At 43.1% G+C, this 25,016-nt stretch overlaps 1 protein-coding gene across 1 annotated transcript in view; it reads left to right on the forward strand.

The window, feature by feature from the left end:
- LOC310867057 (WD repeat and FYVE domain-containing protein 3-like) overlaps window positions 1–5,905 on the forward strand; it is a gene marked incomplete at its 5' end in the record, with an annotated part of 47,846 nt that extends 41,941 nt beyond the window's left edge. The window contains one exon of the mRNA XM_083776850.1: window positions 5,760–5,905. Within this exon, the coding sequence (XP_083632976.1) occupies window positions 5,760–5,868 (109 nt within the window). The 3' untranslated portion in view covers window positions 5,869–5,905. The remainder of the gene's footprint in view (window positions 1–5,759) is intronic.
- Window positions 5,906–25,016: the final 19,111 nt, after the last annotated feature.

Raw genomic sequence — 25,016 nt, forward strand, 5'->3', positions numbered from 1 at the left:
GTGTCGCTTTTGTGTCCCCATAGAGTTATACTGTGTCCCCATAGAGTTATACTGTGACGCTCCGTCGGACTAAATCTGAGACGAAAACAACCACGAAAGTCTCATTTTACCGCTTTCCTTTCCTCGCAACAACAAAGCTGCTGCTCTCCCAAATCTGTCTGACAGGCCGTCTGCCCCACACGGAATACTATCGCCATTTTATTTTATTGTGTCAACTAAATCCTCATTAATTGCAAACTAGATTCAACATACTCAAGCCTGCACACATTCTAAATATGCCCCCGAAATATTACAGAGCAAATGGACTGTTACCACCTTCAATAATAATGATAATAATAGTCTTTATTGTCTCCACATCATATATTTTCTTTGTCATGGAAAACATTGATAATTCCACTCGAGTTGGAAGCATTAAGACCCATTTTAACCCTCAATGGCTTCCTTTCTGAAAAATAACGTCATTGTAAAAAGATTCACGCGTTTAGATATTCTATTTACTAATGAGATGCGGACGGGAGCTGGCGCCACTTGGACCCGGACGTAACTAGGACTACAAAATGACCCGGACGTAACGTAGGACTACAAAATGACCCGGACGTAACGTAGGACTACAAAATGACCCGGACGTAACTAGGACTACAAAATGACGTCGGACTAAAATACTGAATAGTAGTTAGTGAGGAGGACTTTGACAGCTGAGCAGCTTCTGGTGCATGTTGTACAACCAACCCCTAGAGGGCAGTGGAGTGCAGGTAGCTGGTGAGGTCTGCTCTGTGCTCTGGGTTCTATAGTGCGCTGTGGAGGCCTCTATAGTCTAGGGGGGCTCCGGGGACCCCCGGGGGTCCTTGAGGGAGTTCCAGGGGGTCCCCAGGCAGCTAAATGATGGTTCGGAAACCACCGTTAAATTAACAATGCCATTAACCCATTCTGACCTGAGATCAGATTCTAAAAATGTCTTCTACATCCTGACAGTTTTCCATTCTGACCTGAGATCAGATTCTAAAAAACGTCTTCTACATCCCGACAGTTTTCTGAAAGAAGCTATGTTTCTATGTCAGTCGTTCTTCGACTTTTCAAAAAATAGCAGACCTACAAGCTCGACGAGCTTGTAGATCTGCTATTTTTCAATAGCTTAAAGCATAGCATAATGCTAACACCAAAAGGCAGGGTTGGGAGGGTTACTTTTAAAAAGGAATCCCCTACAGTTACAAGTTACTTGCTAAAAAAATGTAGTCAGTAACGTAATCCCGATTACTCCATTTAAAAAGTAACTACAAGTTACTTTCAGTTACTTTTGGATTACTTTTAAGTAAAACTCAATTTAATTAGATAATACAAGTTTTACCATTGATAGACAAGAATGTTGAGCCTATGAAATTAAGAAGGACAACAGAAATGTGGTTAAGGTCATTTAATTAAGAATTTGATTACAGGCACAGCCTATATTCCCTAAGGCTATACATAGGCTAGATAAAATAAATAAAATTACAGGCACAGCCTATATTCCCTGAGGCTATACATAGGCTAGATAAAATAAATAAAATTACAGGCACAGCCTATATTCCCTGAGGCTATACATAGGCTAGATAAAATAAATAAAATTACAGGCACAGCCTATATTCCCTAAGGCTATACATAGGCTAGATAAAATAAATAATATCTACCAAATTACTATCAGAACCTAGTAACAATCGGAACCAAAGAAAGACACTTTAATAGACTATAGTCCCTTTAACCAAACCATCTGATCAGTTTAAGATTAAGAGTAAAGGCTTTTATGCAGGAACATCACTGCAAAGAGGACGAAAAAGAGAGCCACAAATAATATCTGAAAGAGTCAATCAAAAGTAAGCTGTGGACATTCTGGGCAAAACTTTCTGTTGTATCGAAGAAGGAGGAGTTGCTCCATGTGCTCATCAGACAGCCTGTTGCGAGATGAAGTTAGAATGGTTCCACCATAACTAAAGAGACGCTCAACAGGAGCACTAGAGGGGAGGGTTGTATTATATTTGATGAACAGTCGCTTGGCCAAAGGGAAATCATGTAGGCTATCCATGGTCTTGGGCATTTTTTCATCAAGGAACTTCCGCATCTCCTCCTCTGCTGTTCCTGGTCCTTTGCTTGCTCTCTTCACACACACACAAAAATCCTCGTCCTCTAATTCAGAGCTTGGGCTAGGAGATTCATCTGCAGACGGTGTGCTTTGAGGTTCCTGTAGCTCCTCTGCCTCTCGGATCATGGTCAGGAGCATTTGCTCTTTCCTCTCCTGAGGGAGCCAAGTCAACCGGAATTTCGGGTGAGTGGTTGCTGCCATTTCTGCCTCATGGCTGCTCATCATCTGACCAAAGCGACGGTCCAGTGCCGTAATGACTGCATTAATGATGTGAGCAGTATAGGTGACATGTGCCAATTTGTTAGACAGAAGGGTCTTGAGACTTGTGATGGTTGGATTGAGGAAGCCGAGATAGCAGTTCTTCTCCCCCTGTAGAATATCAATAGCCTTAGCAAGTGGCTCTAACACATCAACATATTCCCTGAGAAAGGTCATCTCCTGTGTGTGTAGCCTGGGCACATCGAGTTCTCCACAGATATCACTTAGCTGATCGTCTGTAAGGGAAGTCAGTTTAGTGATAGCTCTATATTCAGAGCTCCATCTTGTGACACACGGAACATCAAGCATCATGCCAGCAATTTCTTTCACTTTTTCTGAAGCTAAAGTTGAACGGTGTGCCTTGTTCCATATAGAGGCACACTTTCCCATTGCACTTCGGTACACTTTTCTGGATGCACCTTGAGCTGCAGCCTTTGGCACTTCATTAGTGGCAACCAGGTTTGCTGTGTGGGCCGCGCATCTTTGATGAGTTGGTAGGATATATTGAGGTACATCCTCTTCCTCATCTCCCTCTTCGCCTTCCTCCATTGTCAGTGCTGCTTCCATATCCACGAACCTTGCAACAAATGACACAACAAGTAAAATTAATAGTGTAAAGGCTACATCTTTCCTATAAGCTACAGGCTTTGAGAGTAACAACCCACTGAACACAATAAACAAAAGATTGACTGGCTTATAAAAGCGGCTGCGTCTTACCTTACTCCATCATCCTGATCACCTGCTTCTGCCTGCTCTTCTGGTGTGCTGAATTCCCGGAAAGCTTTAACAAAGTTGCTCCCATTGTCGGTAACCGTGGCTCGTACCTTGTGTTCCAGTTTGTAGGCTGCATGGACTTCAGTGATCTTCTTAGCAAGGACATCATAAGTATGCTGTCCACGCACTCGTGCACAGGCCAGTGCTGCAGACCTCCTCTCCAATGTGGTTTCGTCAATCCAGTGGCATGTCATGCCGAAAAAACTTCGATGTTGTGCAGACCATAGGTCTGCTGTTGTGCACACATATGTAGCTTTCTGAAATGTTGTGGTTAAACTTTGTTTCAACTTGCCAAATTCCCTCTCAATGCGACTGGTGAGTGTCTTTCTACACATGGCTTTTCTTCCTCCACTGGCTCCCTCTATAAGCTTATTAAAGGAAGGTTCCTCAACCATGGAAAATGGCTGAACAGTATCGATCACAAATTCACAGATAAGTTGGCTGACTTTACTTTGGGACACGCTTTGCCCAAGCTGGAGCTTTGGTTGTTTGGGGGGAGATGGATGAGCGGTGGCCCCCTGGTCAGATGTACTCGTCTGCCCACTGTCACTGGTGGTGTCATCGTCATTGGCTCTTTTTTCCCTTGCATCTTCAATCTCCATACGACGGTGATGCTTCCTCTGAGAAATATAAAGCAAATTAAAAATAGAGCAAATAATAATACATGTAATAATCATTATTATTATTTGCATTTATATAGCACTTTTATAATTAATATTTAAGACATCCTAACCTAAGCCCTTTCATAATAATTTTATATTCACATATTTATTTTATGTACTAAAATGTAGGCTAATGTGTATTATTTCAGCAGCAAACCAATGTATTCGTTTTATTATTATTATTATTATTATTATTATTATTAATTAATTTTGCCATTGAGGTGCAATGTGACTGTCCTATAGAGGGCGCCACGAGAAACAGTCGCGCAGTGGTGGAAAAAGTACTCAAATGTTTTACTTAAGTAAAAGTATCAATACACTGCACTTTGTGGTAATGTTTATGCAATACCACCTCCGACCTCATGGAGGATATATCATATAAATGTGGGCTGTGGCGCTATACTGAGCACTTACTAACGTAGTGCAAACATTTTAACAAGTTTTAGCTTGCAAACGTGGTCGTTAACTAGGAAGAAGTTACCTGGAGATGCTTTTTCAGATTCGACGTTGAATCTTTGGCTGTGGAGAAACTTTTCTGGGCAGGGAGGCAAAGTTTACACAGGACTGTCACGTTATTATTCTTCTCCGTCTGGAACGTGAAAAACTTCTGAAACCTCCACTTTTTAAATGCACATTGTGGAATTTGTGGCACTGGTACCGGTGTCTCTGCCATGATGAAGATTGTTGTTGAATCTCTAGTCTACATCATACATGTGAGTTTCCCTTACATGTTCAGTGCTGCTTACCGTCACTGCACAGTTCGCTTTTTGAAGCAGCCACTAGGAAGCAACACAGCATAGGCAGCCTACGGGTCGTCGCATGCGACATGCATACTGTTATTTCGACGTATTTATTATTATTTTATTGTTTGGTGACGGTGTTATAATAATGTATAACTTGTTTTTAAAATTGATGAGGGGAAGGGGAGAATGTAATCCGCCTGTGACCCTGTAAACATTGACTAGAAGACAGTAAAGACTAATTTATATACAAAGAACTCAGCCATATACAATTAATTTATACCCCGTAGGCTACTCTTTAAATAAAAAGCCTCATTGTATTTGACCTAAAAGAGAAGACTGCGCTACCCATTATTTATCCCCAATCCAATATATGATATATGATATATATTATATACTAGATAGGAATCTAGTATATCTGCAGTGTTGCCTGGTCTGATTATTATAAGCCGCATTGGGCTTATTTTTCTGAAGTTGCTTGTAAATAATGGTAGAACGGTTGTGAGCTTGTAGATCGTCTATTTTCAAATAGCCAACATATATAAATATGCACATTGTTTAATGGATGATATATATAGCTTTGAAGTGCTCGTGTGGCCTTTTATAGTCGATTCTTTTGGGCTTGTTTTCATAGACCTGGTTGCTTATTTCTCTCACAAATTGGCAACACCGCCCTGATGCAGCAGCAGCCTCCACTGTGTGAGGATTTTACACACAGTCAGAGAGGTGCGCGCTGCGCTCAACTCGAATCCATTCCGTTTGGTTTTATAATAATTTATAACTTGTTTGTAAAATTAATGAGGGGAAGGGGAGAATGTAATCCTCATGTAACCCCCGTTACAACACCCCCGTTACTGTAATCCAGATTACACATTTTAAAATGTACTCTAAGACGTTACCGTTACGTATTTTTTTTACTCTGATTACAGTAACGGATTACATGTAATCCGTTACTTCCCAACCCTGCCAAAAGGGGTTCCCGCCCCAAAAGGGGTTAAATGAGGGTCCGTGTGTAGCCTAATGCAGGGGTTCTCAACCCATGGGTCGCAACAACTCGGGGTGGGGGGGGGGGGGGGGGGTCGCCAATATATTTTGGGGGGGGGGGGGGGGGGTCCCCAAATTATGGCTAATCAGTGTGGGTCATTAATTCACCGTAGCGATGAGGTCAAAGTGAAAAACATGTCTCTTTGTCTCCCCCTACCTGCCACCAAGGTGCAGCCGTTTCCAGTCGGAGATCAAGCGGCTGAAGATCTCGTCTCCGGTGCGCGTCTGTCAGAACTGTTACTACAACCTGCAGCACGAGGACAGCTGTAGGAACTGAAGACCCCCGACCCGACCCGACCCGACCTCACCCCCCCCCCCCCTGCCTGCCCCCGTCCGAGCCCCACACCCTCCATCTCTGTGTCCTTCTCTCTCCTCCTCCTCCTCACTCAGCGGTCACTTCCAGCTTAGAAGGCCAACATCAACACCATGCGACAACGCACCGCGACAACGCACCGCGACAACGCACCGCGACAACGCACCGCGACAACGCACCGCGACAACGCACCGCGACAACGCACCGCGACAACGCACCGCGACAACGCACCGCAGTGGTTCTCACCTTGGGTTCCCCGGGGGAAGGGGGGTCCCTAGCTAATAGTTATAGGAACCATATATGGACCCTTATTACAGTACGTTTTTAACAGCGGGAGGCGACAGCCAGACGATTTTTTTTTTCTTCCCGGAAGTGCATTATTATTTTCTCAATGGGCGACTACTGTACTGTACTGTACTGTACTGGCGTCAGCAGGTCGAACGAACAACAGACCGATTGGCCGTAGAAGTTGCACGGAGGAACGTCGGCCAAAAAAAACAGAACGTCGTCCTTTGCGGGCGATTGGGGCGATACGATACGATAGCCAATGAAATGCAAGCGTCCGCGCGCCCGTTGTTCTCCCCCCCGCTGTCAAAACGCACTGTCACAGGTCAAAGGTCACAGGTCTTAATGGGGGGGGGGGGGTCTGTCTCCTTGAAATGATTGAAAGTTTGAGAACCACTGACTTTACTGTAACATTACTTACACACAACAACAACAACTAAGGAACTGGCGGGAGTGGCGGCGTTTAAATATAAACCACGCCTCTGAGGTGTACGTAAAGTCCCCGGTACTGTCCGTCGATCAGGTCCCCGGTACTGTACTGTACTGTACTGTACAGTACAGTACAGTGCAGTGCAGTACGGACAGCCTCCCAGCTCATTCAGCCTTCTAGAGACCCACAGTTAATTAACACTTTGAGCGCTCAGGACGAGGTTATCCCCGCCCCCTTTCAGTTATTAACGCTTATAGGACGGAGATTTATTGATATCAAAAACCGATCGCTGTTGGCGCAACATTCGATGTTATTTTCCCGGTGGGATGTCATCGAAAATGCCCCCCCCCCATTTTAGAGTGCTACATCAAAGCTACTTCCGCCACATCCAGGATAGCATCCGGTCCGTCGCTAAATGTGTCCCCCGCTAGCTATAAACCGCCGGGCGTTCTGATATAATGGATTAAATAACGTTGACGGGGGCGTTCGGGGTGTTTTAACCCATTCTGACCTGAGATCAGATTCATACGAGGTTTCCACTGCGGACACACACTGGTCTGATTATAACCCATTCTGACCTGAGATCAGATTCTAAAAAAATGTCAGTCGTTCTTCGATTTTTTCAAAAATAGCAGACCTACGAGCTCGTAGCGCGCCACTCGGTGGCGCTCTATGAGCTTGTAGATCTGCTTTTTTTCAATAGCTAAAGCGCGACGTGATGCTAACACCAAAAGGGGTTCCCGCGCAAAATGGAGCGTTAAAAAACCGCAGAAAGACACACTTGTTTATATTGTAAATAACTTAAAAAAAAAACAACAGCCTTTTTAACCTAGACGAAGAACACACAACCGACACGTTAACGAGAAGAACTTTAAATTAAAAAAAAAAAAAAAAAAACACACAAAAAACTAAAACAAAAAAAGTATAAATGGTCATTTGCCTGAAAGTCGTAACATAGCGTTGTGACTAAAACCAAACACTCCCATGGCTTGAAAAACAGAAAAAACAAAAATGATTGTGTGTGTGTGTGTGTGTGTGTAGTCGCTGTCACTAATGTCACGGGGAAGGACCTAGTTATGCAATGACCTAATTTTTTAATTTTCTTTATTTCTTACGTTTTTCAAATTGTGATTTATGTCGCGTGTTGCCCACTGTATCATCGCCCATTGCCATCGAAGAGAGATTGTTTTTGTTTTTCTTTAACCTTTTTTGCCAAACTTGCTTTGATACATCATGTAATGTACAGTAGTATAGCGCATATCGACCAACTGTTACGTTGATTTATTTCTCTCTCTTTTTTGTCGCATATCGTGTCTTGTCAGTCGACTTTTCCAACGCGTGTAGGTCGTTTCCATATCGCTGCTGCTTCGAGAAGACTGGAGACCCCTTTTTATCGTCTCAGCTGTTCTTTATTTCTCATATCAAGTGACTTGACACCCTTATAATAACACTAGTCATGAGATAATAGGCTAGCTGGGCCATCGAGAGGGAAAACAAAAAATTGTGAAATATTGAACACTGAAAAAGAAAAAAATGACTTTCACTGCATAACTCTAGTCTGTCCCCTTCTACGTCGACGCGTTCGTCGCGCTCTGAAAGTGTACTCGGTCGACGTGGCAAAAGAATATCTGTGTTAATCGTGTACTGTAAATCCGCACTGACCCAGCTCACAAACAGACAAACAAACAAACAAGGGATATTGTCATTTTTCTGTCTGTCTTTTTTTTCTGCGTTTTTTGTCGTTTTCGTCGTCCTTTGTTGAATTCCGTGTGGCACATCCTGTCACTCCTCTGAAACCTGTGGCATTACTTCACTAGATCACTAAATGTTGTCCAGCCCTCCGGTAGCATGAATTAAACCCTCCACGGTATTCCTTTTAGACTAAACGCTCCACGTTATGCTTCCCTGCAAGCGTACACCCCCCACGTTAAGGCCTATTCATAGTCTGGATCTTCGGTGGTGAGGTGACCACCGCTCCGGTGGTGAGGTGACCACCGCTCCGGTGGTGAGCTGACCACCGGAGCTGAAATAACGTTGAGCGGTGGTGAGTAAAAACGGAGAGAAGGGCTGGGGCGGTGGCGGTGGGTTTGCTCTTCACCGCGGCTCAGTGACGTCATGTTGTAGTTCGGTGGTCACCTCAGTGACGTCATGTTGTAGTTCGGTGGTCACCTCAGTGACGTCATGTTGTAGTTCGGTGGTCACCTCAGTGACGTCATGTTGTAGTTCGGTGGTCACCTCAGTGACGTCATGTTGTAGTTCGGTGGTCACCTCACCTCAGTGACGTCATGTTGTAGTTTAGTGGTCACCTCAGTGACGTCATGTTGTAGTTCGGTGGTCACCTCAGTGACGTCATGTTGTAGTTCGGTGGTCACCTCACCACCGTAAATCCAGACTACGTATGAGCCTTTACGCCTCCCAGCAGCGTACGAGAGCAGCGGTAGAAGTTGTACTTTCATAGTGACGGTTAGGGCGAGCACCTTATTTATCCTTTTTCTTGTGACAACTCTCACTTTTATTGTCCCTCAAGAGGAGAGAGAGATCATTTCTATTGCGAGGCGCATAAGGTGTAAATAATCCTTTTAAAGATCGGAGCTACGACGACAGATGAGATGTATTGTTGTGTTGTTCTTTTGAAAAGGTAAACACATTATCTGCTCCTACGAAGGAGTCTTTGAGCGATTCTGGGCATTGAGATTCTGGGCAGAAGCAACACTTCTGCTGTAGATGGCGAGCATGAGATAGCGAGTGAGCGCGCTTGTGTGTGTTCGTGCATGGGTGGGTGTGTGCGTGCGTGTGTGCGTGCGTGCATGCATCCGTGCGTGGGTGTGTGTGTGGTAATTCGGAGCACGCATGAGGGAACGTCTCGAGGGAGGATTGTAGCGTGAAACCTTTTCCTGAACTTTTCTTTTTACCGTCGATGTTATGCCTAAATTTATACTCCCCATCATGTGACGGCGTCCCGTGTCCCCCGGAAAAAAGAACTGATCTACAAGCTCCCCAAGGCATCGCGATAACGTGTGACTGTGAGCTGGTAGATCGACTATATCTCCGGCCCCCCCGCGTTCAATTGACAATGTATAAATCGAGACTTTTGCTGCCAGTCTTCACAAAAAGGGTTTTTCTTTATTTGTTTTGCTCCAGAGGTCGAGGAATATTGGGTTACTTTCATTCATTTTGTGGAATGCTTCCCCTTATAGCGTGTCCGTTTGGGCTCTGATTCTGTGGGCAAACTGTGCACTCAAAGCTGCTTTCTTTGCTATTATAACTATTCTTTAAACTTATATTTTTGTCTCCCCCCCACTCGTTGTCTTTTTGTTTTTTTTTACACTTATAAGTGAAAAGCTGTTACACGAATGCAGTGGGGTTTGTGAGGCCAAAATTATCCGTCAAACTTTTGAGTTGACGATGTTTTATTTTCATTTCGTTTTTTTTTTCTTTTCGTTTTTTTCGTCTCTCGACACTAAACAAATGTAATCTCTACTACACTCCCCTCGAGACCCTCGCCATATAATATGCACTCTTATGATTGTTGTCGATGTATATTCATTATTCTACAAATATGTACTGTATTCACAGTAGCGTGCAATCATATGCCATCTCGCTGATAACAAGTTTAGCCGCGGCCCTGGCCCTTTTTAAAAGCCGTGGCGGCTTATTTTTATTATTTTATTATTCATTAATTTGTATTATTATTATTATTATTATTATTATTATTATATCAATCAGTTTCTTCGCACCTTCAGATGTACAAAAAACTTGAGAGGAATCATGACGTTTTTATTGTATGCAAAGTTTTTATGTTGGGGGGGGGGCGTTTATCGTTTTTTTTAACAAAGAGAAAAAGAGTTGCATTTCGTCGGTGAAAAATGAACTGTACAAAGTATTTATGCAATGATAACTGGTTTTAGAGTTTTTTTAATGATTTATTGCAAATTTTTTCAGCAAGTTTTGTCACTTGTTGCATGTCTCTATTAATAACACCGCTGACTTTATGTGTCGGCACCGTGTACTGTACATGTTCTTGGCATTATTATTATTATTATTATTATTATTATTATTATTATTGGTTCTTTTTTTACGTTGGATTCTTTTTTGGGGGGGATTGCGGGGATGGGAGGGGGGGATTAGGAGGAGGAGTTCTCAGCCCCGTTGTGATAGGTCGGCCCCGACGAACAGCCAATCCGCAAGTGCCACGACGCGCCGCAACGCGGGCTTGTAGACAGCGCTATAGGCACACCTTCGCGCACAGCCGCCGCGCACAGACGAAGCCGACGCCCGCCACGTCATTCCGACTTTTTTTTAGACATGCTGGTGGATGGAAACGAAGCTCTACCCCCCCCGCGGCTGACTGACGCGTGCAATGGGAATTAATCTTCTCACTATTAGTAAGTAAGCGACATCAGGAAGAAGCAGGACTCAACCATCAGGATTCAAACTCCATTCTTTTTATTGTATATGTCATCACACCAGAGAGAGACTATAGTGTCTCTCCAGAGCTTCCCTCCCAACTCCACACACACATATTTTATACTTTCAGCAGTGTACAGAGTTTCAGGAGTAACAAGAGGACGGTCATTCCTTAACCCATTCTGATCTGAGATCAGATTCTAAAAATGTCTTCTACATCCTGACAGTTTTCTGAAAAAGCTATGTTTCTATGTCAGTCGCTCTTCGATTTTTCAAAAATAGCAGACCTACAAGCTCGTAGCGCGCCACTCGGTGGAGAGCGTTTTTCGGGAATCTTGTCCGTCACGTCGGTCAGCCGCGGGGGGGGGGGGGGGGTGGAGCTTCTTCTCCATCCACCAGCGGTCTTAAAAAAAGCCGGAATGACGTCGCGGGCGTCGGCTTCGTCTGTCCGCGGCGGCTGTGTGCGCGAAGGTGCGCCTGCGGCGCTGAGATCGGCTGTTGTTTTTAGGGACGGAGCAACGCCGCCGCCGTCGCGTGACGGAGTTATACATTAAAAAAAGCGTTAAAAGGACTAACGAGAGAAAAAGAAGAAAAAGAAACCGTGGATTTTTTTGGCGGTCTCGTTATTCCAGACCGCGTTAATTAATTACTACCGTTTTATCTTGGGTGTGCAATCTGTGATAGCTGAATGTTCCTTAACGTAAACCTTGTGTTCAGTACGACGACGATAATAAAATAATAAAACTACAAATAAAAAATAATAATAATGTAGAGTTAAACCCCTACGATAAAACAGAGATGTTACAATAATGCAATAGATCTGGTACTTATTCTTTTAATTTTCATTTCAATAAATAATTGCTGTTTACCACCAAGACATGGCGCTTCCTTGATTGATTTATTTCTATCAATGTTGTTCGTACGGTTCGTTCAGGTCGTCTTCCAACAGTCGGTTCAGTTTCTGAATTATTAGTACAATTTACAATTTAGGCATTTATCAGAAGCATACGTAAGCTAACAGTGGAATATCTAAATAATGACACTATGCACTATATACTATATACTGCTATGGGGGTGCATACTTAGTTTAGACTAGTCATTGGTTAGACATGCTGTGAGTCTACATAAAATGCTATCTAAGTCTATGTCAAATCTAAGTTGCATAAATTGAGCCTTTGCATACGCCTGTAAGGTCGTCGGGGCTAGGGCAAGTGCTATGGGCCATGATGGAGTCTGAAAAGGTGGGTTTTCAGACTACGGCGGAAGATTGAGAGTGAGGATGCAGTTCTGACTGCAATGGGAAGTTTCTTTTCCGTTTTTTACCTCCTTTATGATGAATTCCTGTTCTGTGGCTATATAGAAGTGTCTATTTGTACGTCTCTAAATGTTTTGATGAATTGAACATGGTGGACCCTCTTGTAAACAAGTGTAATGCTTGTCCACTCACTGTTTGTCCTTTATCCTATCCTCCCCTATTGAGGAGGGCTTGCTCTGTTTGCTCCTATAGACAGCTAGCCCCATATATACAGCTAGCCCCTCCCCTAGCCCCTCCTATAGACAGCTAGCCCCTCCTATAGACAGCTAGCCCCTCCCCTAGCCCCTCCTATAGACAGCTAGCCCCTCATATAGACAGCTAGCCCCTCCCCTAGCCCCTCCTATAGACAACTAGCCCCTCCCCTAGCCCCTCCATTGACAATGAAAGGATACTTCACGTCATGTGGAAAAGAAAATTCAGGTGTCATCTTACCTTTCATATATCTTGTATAACGATATGAATATAAGAGCGCCCCTCACTTCACACAGGTGTGATGTTTTTTAAGACAGTCTCTACACACTACTAGTTACGTTGTGCCTTAAACGGTGGTGGTGCAACACAATTTAGTAAGCCACTAGTTACAAACTAACTAGTAGTTAGTGAGCCTCTAGTAAGGACTTTACTCCCTAACTTAGGACAGAACTTACGTTCTGGTGGTGCAACCCACTACTGTTCTGGCGTTGCCTGTCTGTGTTTATTTCTCTCCATGAATATGCCCAAATATGGCCAATGAGATTGTGTGAAATCATTAGCTATCGTACAATATGACGTAATCATGCAATGAAATCACAACCATATCATTGTTGTTTATAAATAATTGTCCGATACACTAAACATCAGTTAGTGATTTGCAACAAGGAAACCTGAGCTGCCTTCATCCTAACAAGTTCATCCGTAAGTTAGTTGTCAACACTCATTGACGGTGGAGCTGCTTGTGTGAAATGTTTCACTGGACGATACATCTGGAAGGAGAACATAGGAAGGGCCAGGCTGCTGTGGTGGTCGGACACGAGATCTACTGCTTTGGAGGAGACGGAAACCAGAGGAGACGAGATCACATTGAAGTACACGTCTTCAATACAGCGTCTTTATGCTGGAGGAAGTTGACCCCAGTCACCCCTGGAAGAGGAAAACACCACCTTGAGGTTCCCTCCAGGCGTGGTGGCCAAACAGCTGTGCTGATTGAAAATACCGTCTACCTCTGGGGAGGATTTACTGACCCAGGTTACGGCAACGTGCTTTATACCTTTGATGTCGACGCCCACACATGGTTCAAACCACATGTTTCTGGGACCGTTCCAAAGGAGAGGAGGGGCCACTCAGCCTGTGTGTTGGGGAAGGTTATATTCATCCATGGAGGATGGACCCAGACTGGACTCACTAATGACATCTACAAGTTGGACTCCACCACAATGGTCTGGACTTTAATCAACACCAGAGGAACTCCACCTCCTGCTACATACCTTCACTCTGCTACCATCATCGGGACAAAGATGTTTGTGTTTGGGGGCTATGGGGGGTTGGGTCAGTACTACAACACCATCAGAGTGTTTGACACAGAGACCAACCTCTGGATGATCATACCTTCTACACAACATCTTACAACAGGACGCTATGGTCATTCAGCCTTTACCTACAATGGAGAACTGTACATATTTGGTGGCTTGAACAATAACCAGTACTTCAATGATCTGCAGATATTCAACGCAAAAACCTTCTCCTGGAAGAAGGTTGAGCCCAAGGGGAAACGTCCACATAACATGAAGAATATGTGCTGTTGCATGCTGGGAGATCGTGTCATCCTCTTTGGAGGAGACAACAGACCAGCTGACCTGTATGTCTTAGACTTCAGTCCTAGCCTCAAGACATTATGCAAGCTGGCAGTTATTCAGTACGGTCTGGAGCAGTCTGAACTCACACACAACATCAGGTGGGAACTGGCAGCCATGACTGGCAACAGAAGCTGAGAAAATAACATAGTCCTCTAAACAAAGGGCATCAAAACTGTTTAACCCATTCTGACCGGGCACCCATTTTGGTGTTGGCACCATGTCATGCTTTAGCTATTTAAAAATAGCAGATCTACAAGCTCATATCGCGCCACCGAGTGGCGCGATACGAGCTTGTAGGTCTGCTATTTTTTGAAAAATCGAAGAACGACTGACATTTTTAGAATCTGATCTCAGGTCAGAATGGTTTGATCAGACCAGTGTGTGTCCATGTGGAAACCTCGTATGAATCTGATCTCAGGTCACAAGGGGTTAAGTGCCAGGGACGTTAAGACGTCCTCCCCTTTTTTTTTCAACCATATTTTGAAAATTCCTCTAATCTGGTGTACAGGTGATGACATGCACATTACATGCATAATAGAATTACAAATTCTTTCTTTCTTTATAATGGGAGAATTGGCACTCAGAGCCTAAACTGGTGACCACCAGGTGGCGCTGAAGTAACTAGTCGACTAGTTTACTAGTAAATCCACTAGTCGACCTTGTTGGTACTACCGTACTAGTTGACTAGTTGATTTATTTTTTTATTTTGTAGGCCTCAAGATCAGGTATAACAGTATAGTTATAGTCACCAATGTACACCGTTTTTACAAATATTTATTTCCAAAAGAAAATAAGTAAGTAGTAAACTAGTAAAGATGACACACGCACGCATGCGCACACGCGCACACACGCGCGCACACACGCGCGCACACACACACACACGCACACACACAAAACTGCCTCCCCTGACCAGCCGGGGCGCCTGATGGAGGGGAAAGGAACTGGTTGGAATAACGTGTTCCTTCCACGTGCTACGTCCGACCAGGGAAACTCCCCCCTGTCAGGTGTAAAGGAGCAACTTGGACACTCAGGCATGAAGGAAGCATGAGTTCAAGTCCGTTGCTCTCCCCTTGTCCCCCATATATGGGGACTAGGTTGGCGGAGGGTGTGTAGAGCCCAGGATCACATTAGATGATTGACACAGGGGTGAAAAATGGGTTACAAAATCGTGGGATAAAGATGTTGCAATGTTGGTGTGAGATTTTTTTTTATTTATTTAACCATTGAGACTGTCTCTTTTACAAGTGGGAACTACTGGCCAAGAGGCAGAAATATAGAATTACACTGCAATACTACATTGTAGTAGTAAATACAACAAATCGCCTACTTTTTTAGTAGCACGGCAAAATACACAATATACAAAATCTAAACCGACATAATAAATATATGGGCATGAACATATATAGGCTAGTTACTAGCCTATATTTCAGGCCTACTAGCCAAACATGTTCAGGTGTTGTTGGACTGTACATCTAAGATGTCCAGTGGCGTGCACAGATAGACACTAGGGGGTGCTAGAGCACCCCCTGCCCTTTTGGCAATGTGCTCTTAAAAAATAAATATATATATATTTTTTTTCTTTTTCTTAATTTGTAGTGTGTGGACCATGCGGTGACATTGATCAAATCTTGATAAAAAAAATGCTTCTACTATATTATTTAGGCCCACCGCAATCTAAAGCTATGTTTCTATGTCAGTGGTTCTTCGATTTAAAAAAATAAAGAGCAGACCTACAAGCTTGTAGGTCTGCTATTTTTCAATAGCTAAAGCACCAAAATGCGCTGCACAAGGTGCCCTTTTTACATTTGAGCACCTGCCCCTCTAAATGTCTGTGCACGCCACTGAAGATGCCTAGCCCCTTAGATAGCACTTTTTGTAGACTTAGATAGTATTTTAGACAGACTTATAACTTGTTATACGTAGACAGCACTAGAATTACATTTTATGTAGTCATGGCACTTTATAGTACACATGTATATTGTATAATATATAATATAGTATGTATAGTTGACATAGATACTCCACTGTTACGTTCTTTAGTTTATACATGATTCATGATAACTACTTTGTATATATGTGATGTATGCCATGCTTTTGTTCTTGCTTAATGTAAGTCGCTCTGGATTAACCCATTCTGAACGGGAACCCATTTTGGTGTTAGCATTATGTTATGCTTTAGCTATTGAAAAATAGCAGATCTACAAGCTCGTAGCGCGCCACCGAGTGGCGCGCTACGAGCTTGTAGGTCTGCTATTTTTGAAAAATCGAAGAACGACTGACATTTTTTTAATCTGATCTCAGGTCAGAATGGGTTAATCAGACCAGTGTGTGTCCAGTGGAAACCTCGTATGAATCTGATCTCAGGTCAGAATGGATCAAGAGCGTCTGATAAATGCCTAAATTGTAAATATTGTCTAAGATGATCCTTTTGAAACTTCTCAAGGGAACTTTCAAAGCCAATGTTAGTCTGGACTGCAGGTCGTTCCACGGCCACCAGGGGGCCAAAGAAGGCCAGACATTTTTGAATGCTGGCTCTATAGATGTGAGGGCCGTTTAACCCATTCTGACCTGAGATCAGATTCATACGAGGTTTCCACTGGACACACACTGGTCTAATTAAGTATCATCTACTAGTAGGCTACATTCAATGAATCAATACCATAGTGTTCATATGCATTTTTCCCACCACACACGGAGGAGAGCGTTTTTCGGGAATCTTGTCCGTCGCGTCGGTCAGCCGCGGGGGGGGGGGGGGGGTGGAGCTTCTTTTCCATCCACCAGCGGTCTTAAAAAAGCCGGAATGACGTCGCGGGCGTCGGCTTCGTCTGTCCGCGGCGGCTGTGTGCGCGAAGGTGCGCCTGCGGCGCTGAGATCGGCTGTTGTTTTTAGGGGCGGACATTAAAAAAAGCATTAAAAGGACTAACGAGAGAAAAAGAAGAAAAAGAAACCGTGGATTATCTTTGGCGGTCTCGTTATTCCAGACCGCGTTAATTAATTACTACCGTTTTATCTTGGGTGTGCAATCTGTGATAGCTGAATGTTCCTTAACGTAAACCTTGTGTTCAGTACAACGACGATAATAAAATAATAAAACTACAAATAAAAAAAAAATAATGTAGAGTAAAACCCCTACGATAAAACAGAGATGTTACAATAATGCAATAGATCTGGTACTTATTCTTTTGATTTCATTTCAATAAATAATTGCTGTTTACCACCAAGACATGGCGCTTCCTTGATTGATTTATTTCTATCGATGTTGTTCGTACGATTCGTTCAGGTCATCTTCCAACAGTCGGTTCAGTTTCTGAATTATTAGTACAATTTACAATGTAGGCATTTATCAGACGCTCTTAATCCAGAGCGATTTACATTAAGCAAGAACAAAAAAGCATGGCAATACATCACATACATGTATAAACAAGTAGTTATGCAGCATACGTAAGCTAACAGTGAAATATCTAAATAATGAAACTATGCACTATATACTGCTATGGGGGTGCATACTTAGTTTAGACTAGTCATTGGTTAGACATGCTGTGAGTCTACATAAAATGCTATCTAAGTCTATGTCAAATCTAAGTTGCATAAATTGAGCCTTTGCATACGCCTGTAAGGTCGTCGGGGCTAGGGCAAGTGCTATGGGCCATGATGGAGTCTGAAAAGGTGGGTTTTCAGACTACGGCGGAGGATTGAGAGTGAGGATGCAGTTCTGACTGCAATGGGAAGTTTCTTTTCCGTTTTTTACCTCCTTTATGATGAATTCCTGTTCTGTTCTTTGGCTATATAGAAGTGTCTATTTGTACGTCTCTAAATGTTTTGATGAATTGAACATGGTGGACCCTCTTGTAAACAAGTGTAATGCTTGTCCACTCACTGTTTGTCCTTTATCCTATCCTCCCCTATTGAGGAGGGCTTGCTCTGTTTGCTCCTATAGACAGCTAGCCCCTCCTATAGACAGCTAGCCCCTCCCCTAGCCCCTCCTATAGACAGCTAGCCCCTCCTATAGACAGCTAGCCCCTCCCCTAGCCCCTCCTATAGACAGCTAGCCCCTCCCCTAGACCCTCCATTGACAATGAAAGGATACTTCACGTCATGTGGAAAAGAAAATTCAGGTGTCATCTTACCTTTCATATATCTTGTATAACGATATGAATATAAGAGCGCCCCTCACTTCACACAGGTGTGATGTTTTTTAAGACAGTCTCTACACACTACTAGTTACGTTGTGCCTTAAACGGTGGTGGTGCAACACAATTTAGTAAGCCACTAGTTACAAACTAACTAGTAGTTAGTGAGCCTCTAGTAAGGACTTTACTCCCTAACTTAGGACAGAACTTACGTTCTGGTGGTGCAACCCACTACTGTTCTGGTGTTGCCTGTCTGTGTTTATTTCTCTCCATGAATATGCCCAAATATGGCCAATGAGATTGTGTGAAATCATTAGTTATCGTACAATATGACGTAATCATGCAAAGACATCACAACCATATCATTGTTTATAAATAATTGTCCGATACACTAAACATCAGTTAGTGATTTGCAACAAGGAAACCTGAGCTGCCTTCATCCTAACAAGTTCATCCGTAAACTACTTGTCAACACTCATTGGCGGTGGAGCTGCTGTGTGAAATGTTTCACTGGACGATACATCTGGAAGGAGAACATAGGGAGGACCAGGCTGCTGTGGTGGTCGGACACGAGATCTACTGCTTTGGAGGAGACGGAAACCAGAGGAGACGAGATCACATTGAAGTACACGTCTTCAACACAGTGTCTTTATGCTGGAGGAAGTTAACCCCAGTCACCCCTGGAAGAGGAAAACGCCACCTTGAGGTTCCCTCCAGGCGTGGTGGCCAAACAGCTGTGCTGATTGAAAATACCGTCTACCTCTGGGGAGGATGTACTGACCCAGGTTACGGCAACGTGCTTTATACCTTTGATGTCGACGCCCACACATGGTTCAAACCACATGTTTCTGGGACCGTTCCAAAGGAGAGGAGGGGCCACTCAGCCTGTGTGTTGGGGAAGGTTATATTCATCCATGGAGGATGGACCCAGACTGGACGCACTAATGACATCTACAAGTTGGACTCCACCACAATGGTCTGGACTTTAATCAACACCAGAGGAACTCCACATCCTGATTCATACTGTCACTCTGCTACCATCATCGGGACAAAGATGTTTGTGTTTGGTGGCCATGGGGGGGGTCAGTACTACAACACCATCAGAGTGTTTGACACAGAGACCAACCTCTGGATGATCACACCTTCTACACAACATCTTACAACAGGACGCTTAGGTCATTCAGCCTTTACCTACAATGGAGAGCTGTGCATATTTGGTGGCTGGAACAACAACCAGTACTTCAATGATCTGCAGATATTCAACGCAAAAACCTTCTCCTGGAAGAAGGTTGAGCCCAAGGGGAAACGTCCACATAACATGAAGAATATGTGCTGTTGCATGCTGGGAGATCGTGTCATCCTCTTTGGAGGAGACAACAGACCAGGTGACCTGTATGTCTTAGACTTCAGTTCTAGCCTCAAGACATTATGTAAGCTGGCAGTTATTCAGTACGGTCTGGAGCAGTCTGGACTCACACACAACATCAGGTGGGAACTGGCAGCCATGACTGGCAACAGAAGCTGAGAAAATAACATAGTCCTCTAAACAAAGGGCATTAAAACTGTTTAAGTGCCAGGGACGTTAAAGACGTCCTCCCTTTTTTTTTTCAACCATATTTTGAAAATTCCTCTAATCTGGTGTACAGGTGATGACACATGCACATTGCATGCATAATATAATTACAAATTCTTTCTTTCTTTATAATGGGAGAATTAGCACTCAGAGCCTAAACTGGAATAACGTGTTCCTTCCACGCGCTACGTCCGACCAGGGAAACTCCCCCCTGTCAGGTGTAAAGGAGCAACTTGGACACTCAGGCATGAAGGAAGCATGAGTTCAAGTCCGTTGCTCTCCCCTTGTCCCCCATATATGGGGACTAGGTTGGCGGAGGGTGTGTAGAGCCCAGGATCAAATTAGATGATTGACACAGGGGTGGAAAATGGGTTACAAAATCGTGGGATAAAAATGTTGCAATGTTGGTGTGAGATTTTTTTATTTTATTTAACCTTTATTTAACCATTGAGACTGTCTCTTTTACAAGTGGGAACTACTGGCCAAGAGGCAGAAATATAGAATTACACTGCAATACTACATCGTCGTAGTAAATACAACAAATCACCTACTTTTTTAGTAGCAGGGCAAAATACACAATATACAAAATCTAACCCGACATAATTAATGTATAGGCATGAACATATAGGCTAGTTACTAGCCTATATTTCAGGCCTACTAGCCAAACATGTTCAGGTGTTGTTGGACTGTACATCTAAGATGTCCAGTGGCGTGCACAGATATAGACACTAGGGGGTGCTAGAGCACCCCCTGCCCTTTTGGCAATGTGCTCTTAAAAAATAAATATATATATATATTTTGTTTTTTTCTTAATTTGTAGTGTGTGGACCATGCGGTGACATTGATCAAATCTTGATAAAAAAAATGCTTCTACTATATTATTTAGGCCCCCCACAATCTAAAGCTATGTTTCTATGTCAGTGGTTCTTCGATTTAAAAAAAGAAATAGCAGACCTACAAGCTCGTAGCGCGCCACTCGGTGGCGCGCTATGAGCTTGTAAAGCACCAAAATGCGCTGCACAAGGTCCCCTTTTTTCACTTGAGCACCTGCCCCTCTAAATGTCTGTGCACGCCACTGAAGATGTCTAGCCCCTTAGATAGCACTTTATGTAGACTTAGATAGTATTTTAGACAGACTTATAACTTGTTATACGTAGACAGCACTAGAATTACATTTTATGTAGTCATGGCACTTTATAGTACACATGCATATTGTATAATATATAATATAGTATGTATAGTTGACATAGATACTCCACTGTTACGTTCTTTAGTCTATACATGATTCATGATAACTACTTTTTATATATGTGATGTATGCCATGCTTTTGTTCTTGCTTAATGTAAGTCGGTCTGGATTAACCCATTCTGAACGGGAACCCATTTTGGTGTCAGCATCATGTTATGCTTTAGCTATTGAAAAATAGCAGATCTACAAGCTCGTAGCGCGCCACAGAGTGGCGCGCTACGAGCTTGTAGGTCTGCTATTTTTACGACTGACATTTTTAGAATCTGATCTCAGGTCAGAATGGGTTAATCAGACCAGTGTGTGTCCAGTGGAAACCTCGTATGAATCTGATCTCAGGTCAGAATGGATCAAGAGCGTCTGATAAATGCCTAAATTGTAAATATTGTCTAAGATGATCCTTTTGAAACTTCTCAAGGGAACTTTCAAAGCCAATGTTAGTCTGGACTGCAGGTCGTTCCACGGCCACCAGGGGGCCAAAGAAGGCCAGACATTTTTGAATGCTGGCTTTAGATGTGAGGGCCGTTTAATGTGAAATAAAGCGGTTTGCCAGATTAGTTATCATCTATCTGACCCTGCTATAGTTGGTCAGCCTGCTCATGCAGTGTATAAATACAATTTAAAGAAGTAATACAACTTTCTTTGCTAGAAAAATAACTATTCTTTAAACTTAATATTTTTGTCTCCCCCCCCCCCCCCCCACTCGTTGTTTTTTTGTTTTTTTTACACGTATAAGTGAAAAGCTGTTACACGAATGCAGTGGGGTTTGTGAGGCCAAAATTATCCGTCAAACTTTTGAGTTGACGATGTTTTATTTTCATTTCGTTTTTTTTTCTTTTCGTTTTTTTCGTCTCTCGACACTACACAAATGTAATCTTTCCTACACTCCCCTCGAGACCCTCGCCATATAATATGCACTCTTATGATTGTTGTCGATGTATATTCATTATTCTACAAAATATGTACTGTATTCACAGTAGCGTGCAATCATATGCCATCTCGCTGATAACAAGTTTAGCCGCGGCCCTGGCCCTTTTTAAAAGCCGTGGCGGCTTATTTTTATTATTTTATTATTCATTAATTTGTATTATTATTATTATTATTATATCAATCAGTTTCTTCGCACCTTCAGATGTACAAAAAACTTGAGAGGAATCATGAAGTTTTTATTGTATGCAAAAGTTTTTATGTTGGGGGGGGCGTTTATCGTTTTTTTTAACAAAGAGAAAAAGAGTTGCATTTCGTCGGTGAAAAATGAACTGTACAAAGTATTTATGCAATGATAACTGGTTTTAGAGTTTTTTTAATGATTTATTGCATGTCTCTATTAATAACACCGCTGACTTTATGTGTCGGCACCGTGTACTGTACATGTTCTTGGCATTATTATTATTATTATTATTATTATTATTATTATTGGTTCTTTTTTTACGTTGGATTATTTTTTGGGGGGGATTGCGGGGATGGGAGGGGGGGATTAGGAGGAGGAGTTCTCAGCCCCGTTGTGATAGGTCGGCCCCGACGAACAGCCAATCCGCAAGCGCCACGACGCGCCGCACCGCGCCGCGGGCTTGCAGACAGCGCTATAGGCACACCTTCGCGCACAGCCGCCGCGCACAGACGACGCCCGCCCGCCACGTCATTCCGACTTTTTTTTAGACATGCTGGTGGATGGAAACGAAGCTCCACCCCGCCCGCAGCTGACTGACGCGTGCAATGGGAATTAATCTTCTCACTATTAGTGAGTAAGCGACGTCAGGAAGAAGCAGGACTCGACCATCAGGATTCGAACTCCGTTATTTTATTGTATATGTCATCACACCAGAGAGAGACTATAGTGTCTTCCTCCAGAGCTTCCCTCCCAACTCCACACACACATGTCCCAATTTTTTACAGTCTATGGTCCCAACACATTTTATACTTTCAGGAGTGTACAGAGTTTCAGGAGTAACAAGAGACGGTCATTCCTTAACCCATTCTGACCTGAGATCAGATTCTAAAAAATGTCTTCTACATCCTGACAGTTTTCCATTCTGACCTGAGATCAGACTCTAAAAATGTCTTCTACATCCTGACAGTTTTCTGAAAAAGCTTATGTTTCTATGTCAGTCGCTCTTCGATTTCTTCAAAAATAGCAGACCTACAAGCTCGTAGCGCGCTATGAGCTTGTAGATCTGCTATTTTTAAATAGCTAAAGCATAACACCTAAATGGGTTCCCCGTTCAGAATGGGTTAAGTATCATCCACTAGTAGGCTACATTCAATGAATCAATACCATAGTGTTCATATGCATTTTTCCCACCACACACGGAGGAGAGCGTTTTTCGGGAATCTTGTCCGTCGCGTCGGTCAGCCGCGGAGGCGGAGCTTCTTTTCCATCCACCAGCGGTCTTAAAAAAAGCCGGAATGACGTCGCGGGCGTCGGCTTCGTCTGTCCGCGGCGGCTGTGCGCGCGAAGGTGCGCCTGCGGCACTGAGATCGGCTGTTGTTTTTAGGGGCGGAGCGACGCCGCCGTCGTCGTGTGACGGAGTTATACATTATAAAAAGCGTTAAAAGGACTAACGAGAGAAAAAAGAAGAAAAAGAAACCGTGGATTATTTTTGGCGGTCTCGTTATTCCAGACCGCGTTAATTAATTACTACCGTTTTATCTTGGGTGTGCAATCTGTGATAGCTGAATGTTCCTTAACGTAAACCTTGTGTTCAGTACAACGACGATAATAAAATAATAAAACTACAAATACAAAAAAACAATGTAGAGTAAAACCCCTACGATAAAACAGAGATGTTACAATAATGCAATAGATCTGGTACTTATTCTTTTGATTTCATTTCAATAAATAATTGCTGTTTACCACCAAGACATGGCGCTTCCTTGATTGATTTATTTCTATCGATGTTGTTCGTACGGTTCATTCAGGTCGTCTTCCAACAGTCGGTTCAGTTTCTGAATTATTAGTACAATTTACAATTTAGGCATTTATCAGACGCTCTTAATCCAGAGCGATTTACATTAACCCTTTTACTGCTGCCATTTATTGAGAAATTAGGACCTAATTCATGCCAGCATTTTTTTAATTTGAGCTCTTATTTTGAAAAGCCACATTTTGCCTCAACCGGAAGTGAGCTTATCCCTGCCAGCTTTACGTTGCCAAGACAACCTTTGTTTACATAATCGAATCATGCCGGTACATTTTAGCACTCCACAACGTCGGCTCGTGCCGTCAAAGAAACGCTGTTTTGACCAAAAATGCCATCTGGGACAAGGAATAGGAGATACAGGCGATTGAAAGAAACGGATAGAATGGATTCTTATGGCGACGGTGAATTAATATGAACGATCCAGTGCAGTGCTAACAACATTGCTAGCTAACCGGCTAACGTGAGTAGCATTATGGCTTGATCAATCATAAGCACTATAAAAGAGCAATTGCCGAAGGGCTTCGGCAATGGCAGCAAGCGTTAATATCAAATTAATGCTTCAATTGCCGAAGGGCTTCGGCAATGGCAGGAAGACGGTTAAGCAAGAACAAAAAAGCATGGCAATTCATCACATACATGTATAAACAAGTAGTTATGCAGCATACGTAAGCTAACAGTGGAATATCTAAATAATGAAACTATGCACTATATACTGGTTAGTATATGCTGTGAGTCTACATAAAATGCTATCTAAGTCTATGTCGAATCTAAGTTGCATAAATTGAGCCTTTGCATACGCCTGTAAGGTCGTCGGGGCTAGGGCAAGTGCTATGGGCCATGATGGAGTCTGAAAAGGTGGGTTTTCAGACTACGGCGGAAGATTGAGAGTGAGGATGCAGTTCTGACTGCAATGGGAAGTTTCTTTTCCGTTTTTTATCTCCTTTATGATGAATTCCTGTTCTGTTCTTTGGCT

The sequence above is a fragment of the Protomyctophum parallelum genome (genome assembly GCF_964188405.1).
Source record: "Protomyctophum parallelum genome assembly, chromosome: 11".
Classification (NCBI taxonomy): Eukaryota; Metazoa; Chordata; class Actinopteri; order Myctophiformes; family Myctophidae; genus Protomyctophum; species Protomyctophum parallelum.